This window comes from Ananas comosus, linkage group 18 (assembly GCF_001540865.1).
Source record: "Ananas comosus cultivar F153 linkage group 18, ASM154086v1, whole genome shotgun sequence".
In the NCBI taxonomy this organism is placed as follows: Eukaryota; Viridiplantae; Streptophyta; class Magnoliopsida; order Poales; family Bromeliaceae; genus Ananas; species Ananas comosus.
In genome coordinates this window covers 3,344,756-3,360,269 of record NC_033638.1, presented here as the reverse complement: position 1 = coordinate 3,360,269, position 15,514 = coordinate 3,344,756, and the positions used below count along the sequence as shown (strand labels likewise).

General features: G+C 37.5%; 1 protein-coding gene across 1 annotated transcript; it reads right to left on the bottom strand.

The window, feature by feature from the left end:
* LOC109724406 lies at window positions 265-3,412 on the bottom strand. Its single transcript, XM_020253226.1, has 3 exons — window positions 1,737-3,412; window positions 889-1,041; window positions 265-756 (listed from the first exon to the last, which is right to left on the bottom strand). Exons 1-3 carry the CDS (start codon window positions 3,366-3,368, stop codon window positions 376-378), a joined length of 2,166 nt encoding a protein of 721 aa, XP_020108815.1. The 5' UTR covers window positions 3,369-3,412; the 3' UTR covers window positions 265-375.

Sequence of the window (15,514 nt, the reverse complement as noted above, 5' to 3'; positions counted from 1 at the left end):
ATTCCATCTTATCTAACCAAACGCTATTTTTTTTATTCCCAAGAATAACCTAATTTTCATCTCATCCAAACACAAAATTGATCTAATCCCCGTTTACATCTCAATTTATATCTATTTCTGAAATAGCCAATTTTTGCTTATTCCCGAACCAAACGATACCTAAGTACCATGCATTTTTCTAAACCGTATGCTCTAAACCATCCACATATATATATATATGGTGATATGCATTCGAACACAACAATAATATTATAGGATACAGATTTTGCGGTGGACCAAGCATTTCTCTTTTATAATAAGCCTATTTTTGAAGACTAAAGATTCAAAGTGACACTCTATAGCAGGAGTTGGGGTCTAGCAAATTAACGCATGCAGTTACTTGTCGACGATGAGTGTGGCGCGTGCATCGCCGGCCTGGATCTGGTAGAGCTTCCCCAGGCCGACGTGCGCCATGAGGAGCCAGACGACGGTGGCGAGCTCCCCTCCGCGGCTCAGCTGCAGCGCGTGCGCCCTCGCCTGGCAGTGGCACGCCGTGTACGCCAGCATCTCCACCCACACCGCCGACATCACCTCCCACTTCCTCTCATTCATCGCCGCCAGCCGCTTAGACAGAATGCACGCGTCGAACAGCACCGACTTGCTGCGGTCTCCCTTCACATCGGCAGGCGGCTTATCGGTGTTCACACTGGCAAGCCGCTTGCGCGCCTGTTCCCCCGTCAGCTGCTGCCACCTGCCCGTGGCGAAGAACCGGCGGGCCTCCGCACACGTGTCACGGAAGCGCAGCAGCCCGATACCCGCCGCCGTCGACAGCATTGCCGGCTGATTCACCAGCAGGTACAGCAGGCGCTCGCGCTCCTCCTCCGGGGTCAGCTGCCGCCCTCCCATGGCAAAGAACCGGCGGGCCTCCGCACACGTGTCACGGAAGCGCAGCAGCCCGATACCCGCCGCCGTCGACAGCATTGCCGGCTGCTTCACCAGCAGGTACACCAGGTACTCCGACAGCGTCACGCTGATCCTCCGCTGCTTCTCCGTCTCCTCAGCCTGATAAGAAAATATTATCTAATCTTGTTATGGCTATTAATTAGTTAATTACTGGATCTAACTTTTAACAACGAGCAGAACTTATCCTTGCAAGAATTTCTGATGTTTCAAAATTTTAATTTTATTATTTAATCTTTTCATATATTTAGTTTGAATCTGTCCACATTGCTTTAATTTTAAAATTTAGATGCGCCGTATACATTACCGTATCTAATTAGTATACTTCACATAATTTTTGCAATTATAGATTCATGAAAGTGAATAATTAGTTTAAATTTTAAAATTAAGATACCGTGGACTTACGCAAACTAAAGAAATTAAAAATTATATATTTAAATTAAAAGTTGGTAAAAATGTATATAAATTATAGATCATTTTGAGTAGGCTACCAAACTTTAAAATATTAATTTTACTATTCAACTTTTTTTTTTTATTTTGTTTGATCTTTTGATTTCAAAATTTACACTAATTAATTTAAAAAAATAAATAACGTATTTAAATTTTGATGTCAAAATGTCGTTGACCGACTTAAATCAAGCAAAGTAAAATATTAGATAGTAAAATTAAAATTTTAAAATTTTGTAAATATTTATATTATAATAACATTTTTAAAAATTGAAAAGCGGGCTAAAAATTATTAATAGCTCAGATAGAATAAATATTAGAGAAAACAAAGCGAAGTTAGTTATTCATACTCGAGTGGTACTGTTATCGTGGTAGTGGCATAGCTCGGTGGCGATGTGCCACAGGAGGAGACTCTGGTCAAAGTCAACCTCCACGCACTTCATGAGCTCCGGGCCGTTCTCCCTGACCTCAGGGTCGTCCGAGAGGAGCAGCTTCTTGAGCGCCCCGGCGCCCCTTCGCTCGCACACCTCCTTTATCTCCTCGTACCCGTCAGCCTCTCTCGCCGCGTCTTTCAGCTTGTTGAATATGAACTCCTTCGCCTCCGCCGTCACCCCCTCGCGCCTCACGTAGAGCGTCTCCTCTAAGACTTCCTTGACCCCCACCTTGTCGGCGAGCCGGCTCACGGGCCCACTCGCGACCCACTTCGGCACCCCGGCCCCGGCCGGCTCGTCGAGGCAGTAGCCGATGAGGCTCATCTGCGAAACCTTCTCCGACCACCGCCGCCGCCGCCAGAACCTCGAGTTCTTGATGCATGCGCAGCACTTAATGAGGAGCCGCTTGTCGGCGAAGAACACGCGGGCCCAGTCCGAGCAGAGAAGCATCACGAGCGCCGCAAAGTCGAGCACGGCCGCGCCGGCCAGCAGCGCGTAGGTGATGGCGACGTCGACGCGCGTGAATCCGCGCTTGTCGGCGAAGAAGAATGCCAGGAAGGCGGCCACGATGCACGCCGATCCGATCGGCCGGAGCGCGTACCCGAGCCGCCTGTGCACGACGGTGGCCTTCGTGTAGACGATGTCGTAGACGAAGCCGAGCTCGACCTCGATCACCTGAAAGGCTTCTTTGGCTGTGTCTAGCTGGAAGAAGAACTTTCGGCTAACTTCGCGCTCGTTGAAGCTGAGTATGAGGTCGGCGAAGAGGTACTGGAACGTTTGGTAGAGTTGGAAAGCGTTGGATTCGATGGGATTGTCTTTGTTGAGCTTTTGGCCGATCTTAGGTTCGGCGGAGACGGGCGCCTCCTTGACGTCGATCTCGGCAGGCAAGCCGGCCTTTATTTTGGCGTCGTACTCCTCCATCATCTTGGCGTAGTTGGGGCCCGGGTCGGGGTCGCCGAGCATGGATTTGCGCAGGCCGTCGGCGCTCCCGCGGTAGAGGGAGTAGGTGCGCTCGGCGTACTTGATGGATCCGACGACGAACATGAAGGCGGAGGCAAGGATGAAGGGGTTTTGCCGGAGGGAGCAGAAGAAGACGGTGGAGGCGGCGAAGAGCTCGAAGAGGAGGCCGATGAGGTGGCGGCGCCAGAGCTCGTTGTCCTCGACGGAGAAGGCGGTGATGGTGTCGGGGCCGCCGAGGTGGAGGAGGAGGAACGGCGCCCAGAAGGCGAAGATGACGGGGCTGCTGCTGCTGCTGCCGCCGCTGCTGCCGCCGACATCGGGCTTGGGGGAGGCGTGGGAGATCGTGACGGTGGCGGTCGAGGAGGGGCCGATGTTGCCCAAGGCGTTGAGGAGGATGCCGAGGGCGAGGTCGGCGACCCAGTCGGCGAGGAGGTAGCCGGACCAGACGAAGAAGCGGGTGCGGCGGGAGGGGGAGGTGCGGCGGAGCGGCGTGACGAAGATGAGGAGCACTTGGAGGGCCAGACTGCCCTGCACGGCCGCCCGGATCTCCCAGTTCGTGTCCTGCTGCGGAACTGGCGGCTCGAACCCCATCCTTATTTCTCTCTCTCTATCTATATACCTTGCACCTTCACTTAGCAGTGAACCGAATTATATATATATATATATATATATATATAGATATATATATATATATACATATATATATATATACATATCCCTCTGTATATATAGATATATATATACATATATATCAGTGACGCGAATTATGTGTTTTTCGCTTAAGTTGACTAAAATCTGGAGTTGAAATTTTAATATCGTAACGCAAATTTTTTTAAAAAAAAACAAACCAAAAAGAGCGGGTAATAATAAAGCACAAGCACATATAAATTTGTCAGGCGAGAAAGTAAATAAAGGACAAATTTATTATTACATGAGAAATGTTAAGTTTACAAATAAAAAAGAAGAATTATAGAATAGAAGCTCTTATTAGTCCACACATTGTCTTCATTTTCTTATATGGATGGTGGGGTCCCCCATCTGATGCCCCTCACAGAATCGGCAAAAAAAAAAAAGAAAAAAAGAAAAAAAGAAAACATTTACAATAACCTAACGGTGTTGTTTCACCCAAAAAAATATTAATTAGAAGATGTGTATATTGTTAGTGCTTCGATTCACTCTATTATTAGTTAATTTGCTTACCATCAAACCACTGAAGCTTAGATGGCTGTATATATACACTTCAATTTGGGCTTATTTGTTTGGGTGAAAGTAGAGATTGTGAAACCGTTTTCGGCCGTAAACGATTATTTTTTGCTGATTGGTTTGCCGTAATAAGAAGACAGTCGAAACTCGAGTTATATTTCGAAATGGCATAATTAACTTCGGCACACCCGAGCCGAAGTCAATTACAGCGAATAAAGATGAAGAAAAAAAATAATAAAATAATACAATAAGTAATTGTAGTTTTATTTAAATATATTTAACTATGACACTAATTAATTTTTTATTTAATTTGCATACTTAAAATATGATAAAAATTGATTAGTTAAGTTTTATTTTTTTAATTTAGTTTGTATATTTAAAATATGATGAAAAATAATTAGTTAATTATTTATATTTTTTTACTGTATTATTTTATTGATAATTTAAGTTATTTATTATTGATATATTAATTATATTTTTATATTATTTATTTTCTGCTAAACTGATAGTAAAACTGAAAAAACTTCACTTTCATAGTTATAAAAATAAACAGCGAGAAAAAAATAGTTTTTACCAAAATCTACTTCAACCCAAAATTCAGTTTGGATGAAATAAATAGGCCTTTGGTGTTATTACTATTTCTTATTCAACAGAGAATTCTGCTTACAAAGTATTTGAAATTTCAATTTTACTTGCTATGTAATGACAATAAGATAGATAAGCACTTAACTTAAGAGAGAGAGAGAGAGAGAGAGAGAGGGGGATTATCACCTGTTCCGTACACTGGAATGAAGTGCGGAACTGCAGCAATGAGCATGATTGTCATATGCGGGCAGGGTTTTATAACCCCAAAAGAGAGCAAACACTGATGTTTCTAGGAAAACAAAAAAAAAAAGAAAAAGGAAAAGATAGAGAAGAGAAAACGCTTATAAAATGTTAAAGGAAAAGAGAAAGAAAAACCAAAGGGAAAGAAAATACTAAAAAATAAAAAAGGCGGAGGGAGAGAAGAATAAAGAGAAAAGAAACTGCCTAAAAAAAATTAAAAAAGAAAAACAGAAAGATAAAAAAATTAGAGAACCACAAAATGCCTAATGTCGGNAACTATTAAATTTATTTTTTAATAATTTTTATCTATAAAATAATATCATTCAATCAACCGCCTACTCAATCGTAAAAAAACGATATCAATCTAACCGAATATTTTATTATTAAAGGGTCAAAAATTTAATAATAGTAATAATATAGTAAACTATATATATAAATATATACAAGGACTAGTGAGAAAGAAGTTTCGTACGGAACCATAGGAGAGCTGAGTTTGGGTAGCCAGAACGTGTACGTATCCTACCATTTCATGGTTGTGAATCTCATGCATGTGAAAGTTGAATTTCTCGAGGTCAAGTTAATACTGAAGTGACTTCCATATCTTTTCAAGAGTCAGGATATGTTTTGCTTAAGCTCCAACTTTTACATATATATATATATATAGTTGAGCTATGATACTTTTACAAGTATCACCATTATGGTGCTATTAGGTTTTAAGCCATTGGATCTACTTTTTGATTATTAATAGCCCTTGGATTAAACACTATCTCACTCCACCAGCCTATCACCAATCATCTAACCTCACATTCTCCTCCAAGGGCTAAAAAATACACAAGAACCCCATAATATTTCAAGATTCTAGGCTCCTACTATATATATATAGTATATATATTAAATAATAGTATATATATATATATATATAGTATATATATATATATCTATAAACTCTATATTAATCTCCGTAACTAAAAAGCTGACATGGCAAAGCCACAGTTTTTTAGAATTTATTTATTTTTTTTAATTTTCTATATGTACTCTCGATTTTTTCTTCTCTCTCTTGATACTTCACCAGACGTCCCCTCGACTCCCGCTCCAACTCTAACCCGACGTCCCCTCGACTGTCGCTCCCCCTCCCCCCAACTTCTTCTCTGCCGCAGTCCTCCTTCCGCCTTCCCTCTCCTCCCTCCCAGATCTCGCGCCGACGCGCGCCCCTTCGACCCCTACAACGTCTACACCAGCCCTACCGCCGCCATCCTCTGCCCCGACCCCTTCTAGAGCATGTACGCGCAGATGCTCTGCGGCCTCCTCCTATCCGCCGACGTCCTCCGCATCGGCGCCGTCTTCGCCTCCGGCCTCCTCCGCTTCCTCCGCCTCCACTGGCCCCAGCTCTGTCACGACTTATCCACGAGGCCGCTACCAATGGAAAAAGGGCTCATTCTCTATCCCATTCCTTTTCGTTTTCGCTTTTGCTTTCCTTCTCTCTCCCTGTCGCTTTGCTATTTTCACTTCTCTCTTTTGCATGGCCGCTAATTCGAAGGGGCAAGCAATCGCGGGGAGCTTTGGGAAGCGATTCGTGAACCAGATCTGGGCCTCTCGAAATCCTTCTCCGATCGCAGTTTCCGCTGCGTCGGATTCAAGGTACATCTCCTAATTGCTCAGCATTTGTTATGATCTCGTGAGATCAACCGGTTTTAGCTGCTCTCCGTGTGTTAATTCTTAGATTTGCTCTACTGATCGCTGCTAATATATTAGTTGCTTTTAGTCGCATCAATCAATATATGCTAATTAAGCACTGGTATAACTGGTTGTAGGATTTTATTTTTTTTTAAGCATCTGATGTTGTGAAATCAGTTGGTGATTTTTGCTTCTTGATGTGTTAGTTGTTACGTTTGTTTTAGTGATCGGTGCTATTACCATGATTGTTTCCAGAGTCTAAGTATCAACTATAAGCAGTAATATATATGAATTAATTTTCATCCGCGAGGCTGTCGGAGAGCTCCAGATAAAAGGCACAACAAAGCAACAACAAGATTGAAAATTTCTTTTATCATTACTTTTCATTTCTTTTCAATTAATTAGTTTTGTCGCATGACGCAATTTAGTAGAGTTAGGGCTAATTTGGTAATAAATTGTGTGATCTGCTAACAATGTGCTTTTGCCTATGTAGAGATGAACAACAATTAATATTTGATCAAATACTATATGTGATGTATTCATATATCCATCCGTTTAATTAGACTTTGCTTTAGTTTTTCATCATATCCAGATTAAATCATTATGTTTTTCTTAGATTACTTTTTCTTTTCTTCTATTTATCACAGTTTTCTTCTCTATTTGTTGTTAATGTGTTTTCTCCTTGATCTTTTGGATGAAATCTGTGGGAGATCAACTGGTGCGATTCATCACCTTATCCATCTCATGTAAGTAAGTTCTTGATGCGTTTTTAGGATTTTTATTTGGTAGATTATCATTTGATTCAAATAATTGTCTTTTCTTTCCTACGAAATCTGTAGGCTCTCGCTGATTAGTTTTCATTTTTGTTTAGTTAACATGATTTTGATCTCTTTTCACTGTTTGATCTTTCATGAAATTCTTGGGAGATAAAGGGATGTGATTTGTACTGCTTCAACTTATATAATTTTGTGTTTTTTCGAGTCGAACGTAATAGCATAAATAATATTCAAATTTGGCTTAGCTTTTCTTTAAGTTTCAAAGCAAGTTTAATCAGAACTTTTTATTATTATTTACTTAGGTAGTGCTAGATTTGGGTCGTCAAATTGAAGTGCGTTTTCTTGGTAAATCTAGCGGCCAGTATTTAAGGAATACATAGGTAAAATCAATTAATTAATGCAAGGTTTTTAATTTTTTTTTTTTCTAATTATAAAGAATTCTACTACTCTTATCCATTGATTTCCTAAGAAATGATGATTTTCTACATCAATCCCCCCTTCAACTCTCTCCCTCCTCTTGAATTGGATACAACATGACTGTTGATGCAGAGGAGAAAGGGCTCATCACACCTGATAAGGTCAGTTTTTTAAATATTTTTTTCTCAATTCTTGCGCTTCAATTGATTTTGGAATAGAAAAAAAAAGTGATCTTCTTAAACAGAATTATGATAAACTTTTGTGGTTTTGTATGTGTTAGTCTAATTATTACAACAAACAAAAAGATAGCTTTTCAAAAAGAATGATATTTAGGCTAGAATTGGTTCAATTTTTAAGATTAGGAGTAGGTTAGATTTTTTTTGTTTTCTTCTTTCGAATTTGCGATTTTATTTTATCTGAAGAAGTTTGATTTGGGGGTAGGAAACAATTTATATAGTCTATCTACTCTTGCTTACCATAGGATTGTTTGTTAATTTGTTCTTAAGAAGTTACCTGAGAACGTACAAGTAATCTCAACTATTAAGGATATGATCAAATATCACATAATATTTTAATTAGCATTCATTATTACTCTTTTTTTATCTGTTGTGTTGGTTATTCAAATGTAACACTGAAAACCTATTTATTTGTAGGCTTTAAACTTCTATTTATTTATTCTATTTTTGTTTATTCTTCTTTCCTCTTTAGTCTGTTACTATATGCTGAAAGCATGATCTGTTTATTTTTTATCTTGATTTTATATCACAAGGTATGACATTTAATTACCTTTAGTTTTTTTTCTTATTGATTTTCTTCGCTTTTTCTTACTATTTGTTGTTAATAGTACATCACTACTATTCACATTCTCTTTACCAAGCTGCTACAGTATGATTTTGTTTATTCTTAATACGTCGAAAGAGATCAAAACATGAAAGAGCACTGGATTCATATTTTCCAAAACAAGAAGAAGTTTTTAAGACTCAAGATCCATATATTTGTAATTATATAGATTTACCTATGTTACGCTTTACCAATTTACTATTGTAAGCTTTTGATTACTTATGAGACTGTGATGATTCTGTCTTCCACTCTTTGTCTCTTAATATTATGTATGTCTTGATAAGAATTCTTAGTTTGCTTCCCTATAAGAAACTACTTGCAGTCATTCCTTTTGCCTGAATCAAATGTTATATCTTTTTTTAATATTTTGGCATATTTGATAAAAATAGTGAACAATGCTCAAAGGTGTTTGATGGATGCGCACATTTAATTGGTATTTACTGAATGAATGATAGATGATTCTTTTTTGCATATCCAAAAATAAACAGTAAAAAGTATAAGAATTTTAGAGCTTTCTGTTCACATAGCATAAGCATGTCACAACCTTAGTTTTAGATGAGTTTAACATGCTCATTTAACCTTTCAATTTGTAATCAAAACAAATAGATAAAGAAACAGAGCAATTGCTATCTGAGAACGGAAAGGTACTTAATAATATTTTTTATTTCATTTTGTAGTTTTTTGCTTCGTATTCGCTTTCTAGATACTACTGTTACTCTTCTAGCATTTGATCTATATTAATTTATTTTTGTTTGCGCATTCATTTTAGGCTTATAATCTGATCCTTTGGTGAGATTTGTTGTTTTATGTTATTCTTATAAGATTTTTTTATTATTCGACATGCTAGAAAGGCAAAGATCAGCTACTCAGAGAAGATATTTAGGTAGGCGATGATGATGGATTGAATCATCACTGTGCATTCAAATCAAATGATCAATGCAGGGTCACAAGCGTTATGAATTGATGAGATATCATTCCATGAAATTTCATAAAGTTCCTTTCTTCTTTTCAATTTTTTTTTTTTAATTTGTAGTAGAAGGTTTAAATGACATAAGAATATGGATGTCTACATGGCAACCATTACAGCCATTTACTGTTTACAGTAGTTTGATTTTTAACTGAAGAGAAGGGATTGAAAACTATTTGATGTCAACTAATATTAATTTAGATGATTAACTGAGCCTTTGTTTACCCAATCACTTCTAAATTTTTTATAATTTTTGATTCTACAGAATTGTTTTCTCTCTCGATAGCTTCTTCAAGAATTTGAAATTGTTATATTTTTTGGTTGGCTAATATTTTCATCATTCATTTTTTTATTTTTTAGTTCTTTTTCTTTATACTATTTTAATATAATTTACTAGGCAATTGAATACTTAAATAGAGAATTACTTGCTAAAGTTTTCTTTTGGAAGCAAATAATAAGAAAAAATTACTTTCTTACGACAGGATAATTCCAAAAGAACTTAGAAGTGGTATTTTTTTTATTCTTTTTTCTATTGTTTATTTTTAATCATCTATACTTACAACTAAGTATATAGTAATTGGTAATTGTAACTTAGATTGCTATGGGGGACAAAAAAGACTTGCTAATCTTGGATGTAAAAGCGCTCATTAGGTTAATGGTGACTTTTGATTCTTGATGGTAATATATTTATCTTTCTTATTAATTATGTAGCGTATTTTAAGATAAAGCTATATTGAATGTTGTAGCTCATCAAATAGATTTCTTTCATTTGCTAGCACCTAATTTTTATTTCTTCAAATTCTGGCACTGTTTTTTATTTATTTATTTGTATCATATTATTAATATTTTATCATCGTGTAATTTGAAAAGTTTCTCTACAAGATCTGTGCATATAAAGCCACCGAGAGAAGTGCACAAGCCACCGAGAGAAGATCTTAATTTTGCCGGTTGGAAATCTATTTATATAAATTTTGTATAAATGAATTTTTATTTGACAATTTTTTTTTTTTTCCTCTTATGTTACTGTTCTTTTTTTTTTGGAAAGTGAATTTACAAACTAATAAAATAAGTAACAAAAAAATATACTAATATTCAACTTCAGGTAAAAAAACCATCGATCAAGCCAATTGTGCATTAATATGTAACTTCTTCCTTTTACTTTTTTTTATTATTTTATTTGTGGCTTTCATGTTGCATATACTAATATTCCACTTCAGTTTATTGAACTGATATGTACTTTTTAAATTGCAATATATATATGTATATAAATTACTACAAAGTTGTTTATTTATGTAATAGCTTAAAAAGCAAACGGCACACTTATAATATATTTTTATCCTCACATGATATTAAAGAAAATTTAAGAAAAATTGTATTTCAATAATATCTACCCGCCGCAACGCGCGGGTCGCTTCACTAGTTTTATTATTATACTATCATCAAGTAGTCGCGGCGCGGGCCCCACCCCGTTTCCATCTACGCGTCGCACGAGGGCCCCACGTTTCTTTTCCGTTGCAATGGCGCCCACCGTTTCGAGTCGCGGTGTCGCACCCGTTTTTACCGTTACGGAATGCGAGCTGGTTTCGCCCCCGTTTCCGTTTCTTGTCATGCGATCATTGCGATGTGATTAAATAATAGAAGGGGGAATGAGTTAGCTCAGATGCTTTAAAATTCGAAATGGGTGTTACATTTCGATCTGTCGAATCACAGACACCCCTTTATACCAAAATACTAATTTTTTATTCAAAAATAATAATTTTTAAATATCTAAAATAAACTGATATAATTATTTTTACTAATATCTTCATTTTTTATATATAACTATCTGCTATTTTTCTTGTTTCATATTATCTATCTAAATGTTACTTTTCTTATCCTCGGAAACAATTCAATTTTCATCCAAACGTTATTTTTTTTATCCCCATACTTGTATATATTTCTGTAATAATTAGTTTTTATTTATATCCGAACCAAACGATACCTAACTTGGCTCGATAATATTTTCTGGCCGTTGATGTATTGACACTAAAGCAATATTTGTTTGTAGGTACGCTTCTTGTTTGCACGTAGCTACAGCTTCATTGCAATTATAATTATGTGTAAAAATTCAATGCTACAGTGATGAATTTGAATTTGACTGTTATAATTAAAACTACACCTGACAAGAACATCAATTGTGACGCCTTGCTTTCCAGAAGAGTCATCCATCTTAAAATTATTCTAATTCTAATATGCTTAACCTTTTTAATCTCTCGAGTCTGGTCACCATAAAAAATAGTATAACGAGATTAAGAGGTTTAGTTATACTATACTCTTTATATAGGATTATTTCAAATTCTAATAATGTCACATATCATGAAAAGGTTGAACGATTTGAAAATACGCCCAAAAACTGTTTGGTTGCATATGTTTGCAACTGCACTGCAGTTTAACTAAATGAAGATCCAAATCTGTTTGGTTTGATGTCTTAGAATTCAATTGCGCAGTGGAAACTATATAAGGAGACCCAATTATAGCAATTGTGTTGATAATTTTATACAAAAGGTAAGCTTACTTTCCAAATCATTACTTTTTAAACAAAATTGTACATTAAAACTAATTTTCGCTACCATATATATAAAATCATAAAATTTTAGAAATACACTTTTCAACCACGTACAAATAAATAAATTATTTATACCGACAATATTTTCTATTATATCCAATCAAACAAAATACAAATAGTTATAACTATTGTATTTGTNATATATATATAGAGAGAGAGAGAGAGAGAGAGAGAGAGAGTGTTTTGTTAGAATACTATCGGTAGTAAACGGCTCGATTTACTACCGATTTCTTTTTGATGATAGAGCTTTCAAATTAATGATCGGTACCGTTAAATATGATCTAAGTATTTAAATTATCTGGAAACACTACAACAGAATTAGGTTACAGCGACACATGTTTGGAACACTTTTGTGTAAGTGTCCCATTTATGCCGAAACTTTAAAAAAAAAATCTTCTAATGTCTAAATATAAAGCCCAATAGAACCAAAAATAAAATGTTACTCTACTCAACCCACCGCACCTATCCTATTCGGTCCAATTACAAACAGAAAAGAAAAAAAAAAGAAAAATCGATTACCATCTCCCCTTTCTCCCCTCACTCAATCCACTGAAATTCTAGATGAAGAGCCCTTCCCTCTCTTCATCCTCCGCCACCTCAGCCAACGAGCTAGAGTTCCGCCGATTGCTAAATACTTAAATAAGTGTTAGTAAATTAGCAACACTCTTTTTAGGTTATACCGAGACTCTTTTTAGGTTCCGGTGATTGCTAATGGCTGAAAATAAAAATTTTATAAAAAGTGGTGATATAGCACTAAAATTTTCAATCAGAAATATTGATCTTGTTGTAAATAGTATAAAAAATTTTGTATCAAAATTTCATCTGATTTGACTAGCTTCCTATTACCGTTAAAATTAAAAACGCAGATATCAACCTATTAAAAATTAATTGATTTGAATACTTTCGATCACTTAGGTATATGTTAAAATTCACAAAAATTATTTTCTAGAAACTTCAAAAATACGCTAGATCAATCTAACGAGCCGGTCGTCGATTTGAAATTCCATCATCGGAAAACGGCTTCAGGAGCACTGAAAGCCTCCGTGCTCCTGAGAGCACGTAGCCATGCTCTCTCTCTCTCTCTCTATCTCTCTATATATAATATAGAGAGAGAGAGAGAGAGAGAGAGAGAGAGAGAGAGAGAGAGAGAGAACCTGAAATACTATTGATTGTATTTAGCCTTTTTTGCTATCAAATTTTTAACCCTTGCATAAGAAATTGTAGGATTTGGATGCTATTAATCCCTTAGGTCCCGTTTGGTTCGGGGTATAAGCGGGGATAGCAAAAGTTATTCCCGCTATTCCGCCAAACGGGATGAAATTTCACCGGAATATTTTATCCCGGTCAAACCTTGCTATTCTCGGTTATCCCGAAATAGCAAGGGATTTACTATTCTACCATTTTGGTGGAATAGTACTATTCCAATGCTTAATTTCAAACTTAATTAAAATTATAAATTGAATTAAAACTAAAGTATTTAAATATACTATGTTATATATTATAATACTGTAACACACTGGACTTTCACAAATTGCAAAGTTCAAGTGTTTGGGTTTGGTGTTCCGAGCTTTTCCCACACTTGGTGGAGGGTCGTAAACTGTATTCCGACCAAAAAGTGCGAAATATGAGTTTCTGAACAAGTCCTGAGATTTTTACTGTCGGGGACCGATCCCTCGTAGGAGAGACCAGTCCCCCACGGCGAGGCAACCGGTCCCCGGCTGGGGAGACCGATTCCCGAGAGCTAGTTTTGCGGAGGGTCCCGAGGGACCGGTCCCAGCTGGGAGAGATCGGTTCCTCTGGGCGAAAACTGCCCAGTTCGGGCTGATGCATAGGATGAAAAGTAGAGGAACTTTTCTGGATTTTGTTACAATAGAGGGCCTATATGGCCATTTCACTTCTCTCTCTCCCTCATTTCACACTCTTCCTTGCATCTTAGAGAGAGAAGGAGAAGAAGGAGGAGAAGGAAGAAGAAAAAGAGCTTGTTTGAGGACTTGGAGCTTCACCCTCTTCCTCTCCCTCTCTTCCCACCTTATTGGTGCTTGGAGTTTTGGACTTGGAGCTTGCTAGAGAGGAGACCTTCACTCTTGGAGCTTGGATTGGAGCTTCTAAAGAGGTTAGTTGCTTGTTCCTCCCCTCTAGACCTAGTTTTGGTGGATTTTGGGAGATGAAACCCTAAATTTGGATTTTAGGATTTATTTTGGGGCTTTTTGTTTGGAGGCTTTTGGGGCTAATCTAGTGGGATTAGAATCTTGATTTAGATTGCTTTGGAAGGGATTTGACTTCCATTTGAGCTTTGAAGAGGGATTCCTTCACTATAGGTGAGATTTTGGCCCTTTTATCTTGTTGGTTAATGTTTGAGCTTGTAGTTGTTCGTTTACTTCTTATAGCTCACTTTTTGATGCTTCTAGGGTGCTAGGAGCTTAGTGGACACCTTCGTTGGAGCAAACGAAGGGTTGCGCGTCGTTTGGTCGGTTTGACCTAGCCTAGAATATGAGAAATCCTCATATCTGATGTTTTATGCTTCGTAAAGTAGAAATTCATGCATTTTCATGATAAATGTATTTATTATGAATTTTAGAATGCTTAACATACCTATGTTATGTGTAATAAATTTTCGGACCTCTATGTAGTAGAGAGTTTGCATGTGGACTTATGTTGCATTCAGCATTCTTGTGTGAGCTTTGGGATCACGTTCCTATTGTAGGAATGAGCGTTGTTTTCATGCATTTAAACCTATGCCTAATTGAAACATAAGGAGAATCTAAGTAAGCCATAAAGAGGCTTGGGGACTGGTACTACTTGAGAATAATTGGGCTAATGTCATTAAGTGGCATTGAGCTCGAGTCATGTATGAACAAAGTGTTAATGTCATAATGGGAACATAGAAATGAAATGTGCTTAACTTATAGCATGCTTAAGTGTCATAAAGAGACACTAAGTAAGGTGAGTGTTGGAACATCACATTGAGACTTTGATCTAGACAGATGGGTTACTAGTGCTACTGTGAGACCCAGTTTCTGTCAGTGGGGACTTGTCGACAGCTCTGGAGAGTGTCGAGACAAGCCCGAGTTGCGTTGGCGTCAAATAGACGCGAAACGGACTCCGTTTGACGCGAGGGCAGCATTCTGTGTGAAAATCTGCGAAATTGCAGGATTTTTACTCTGTTGTACCGGTACAAGGTTTGTGCTGTACCGGTACAACCATCATGGAAGACGCTTGCTGTACCGGTACAAGGGTCCATTTGTACCGGTACAGAGTGTGCGACAGAACTCAGATGCTCTCGGGTTTGGCCTTGTACCGGTACAGCAATCCGTGTACCGGTACAAGGGAGTTGGTGGAGGGCTAAATCAGTAAAATTCCACCTCGTTCATGTCACCCTCTTTCCCTCTCTCTATTTATCTGTGGATTGAGCTGAGAGAGAGAGAGTTTT

Bases quoted from the DNA above. Each gene is read 5' to 3' on its own strand.
- LOC109724406 (XM_020253226.1), bottom strand. From the start codon at position 3,368: ATGGGGTTCGAGCCGCCAGTTCCGCAGCAGGACACGAACTGGGAGATC. The intron at 1,042-1,736 runs GTATGAATAACT...TTTTCTTATCAG, and splicing joins ACGATAACAGTACCACTCGA to GCTGAGGAGACGGAGAAGCA. The intron at 757-888 runs GCCATGGGAGGG...ACGTGTGCGGAG, and splicing joins CGGAGGCCCGCCGGTTCTTT to GCCCGCCGGTTCTTCGCCAC.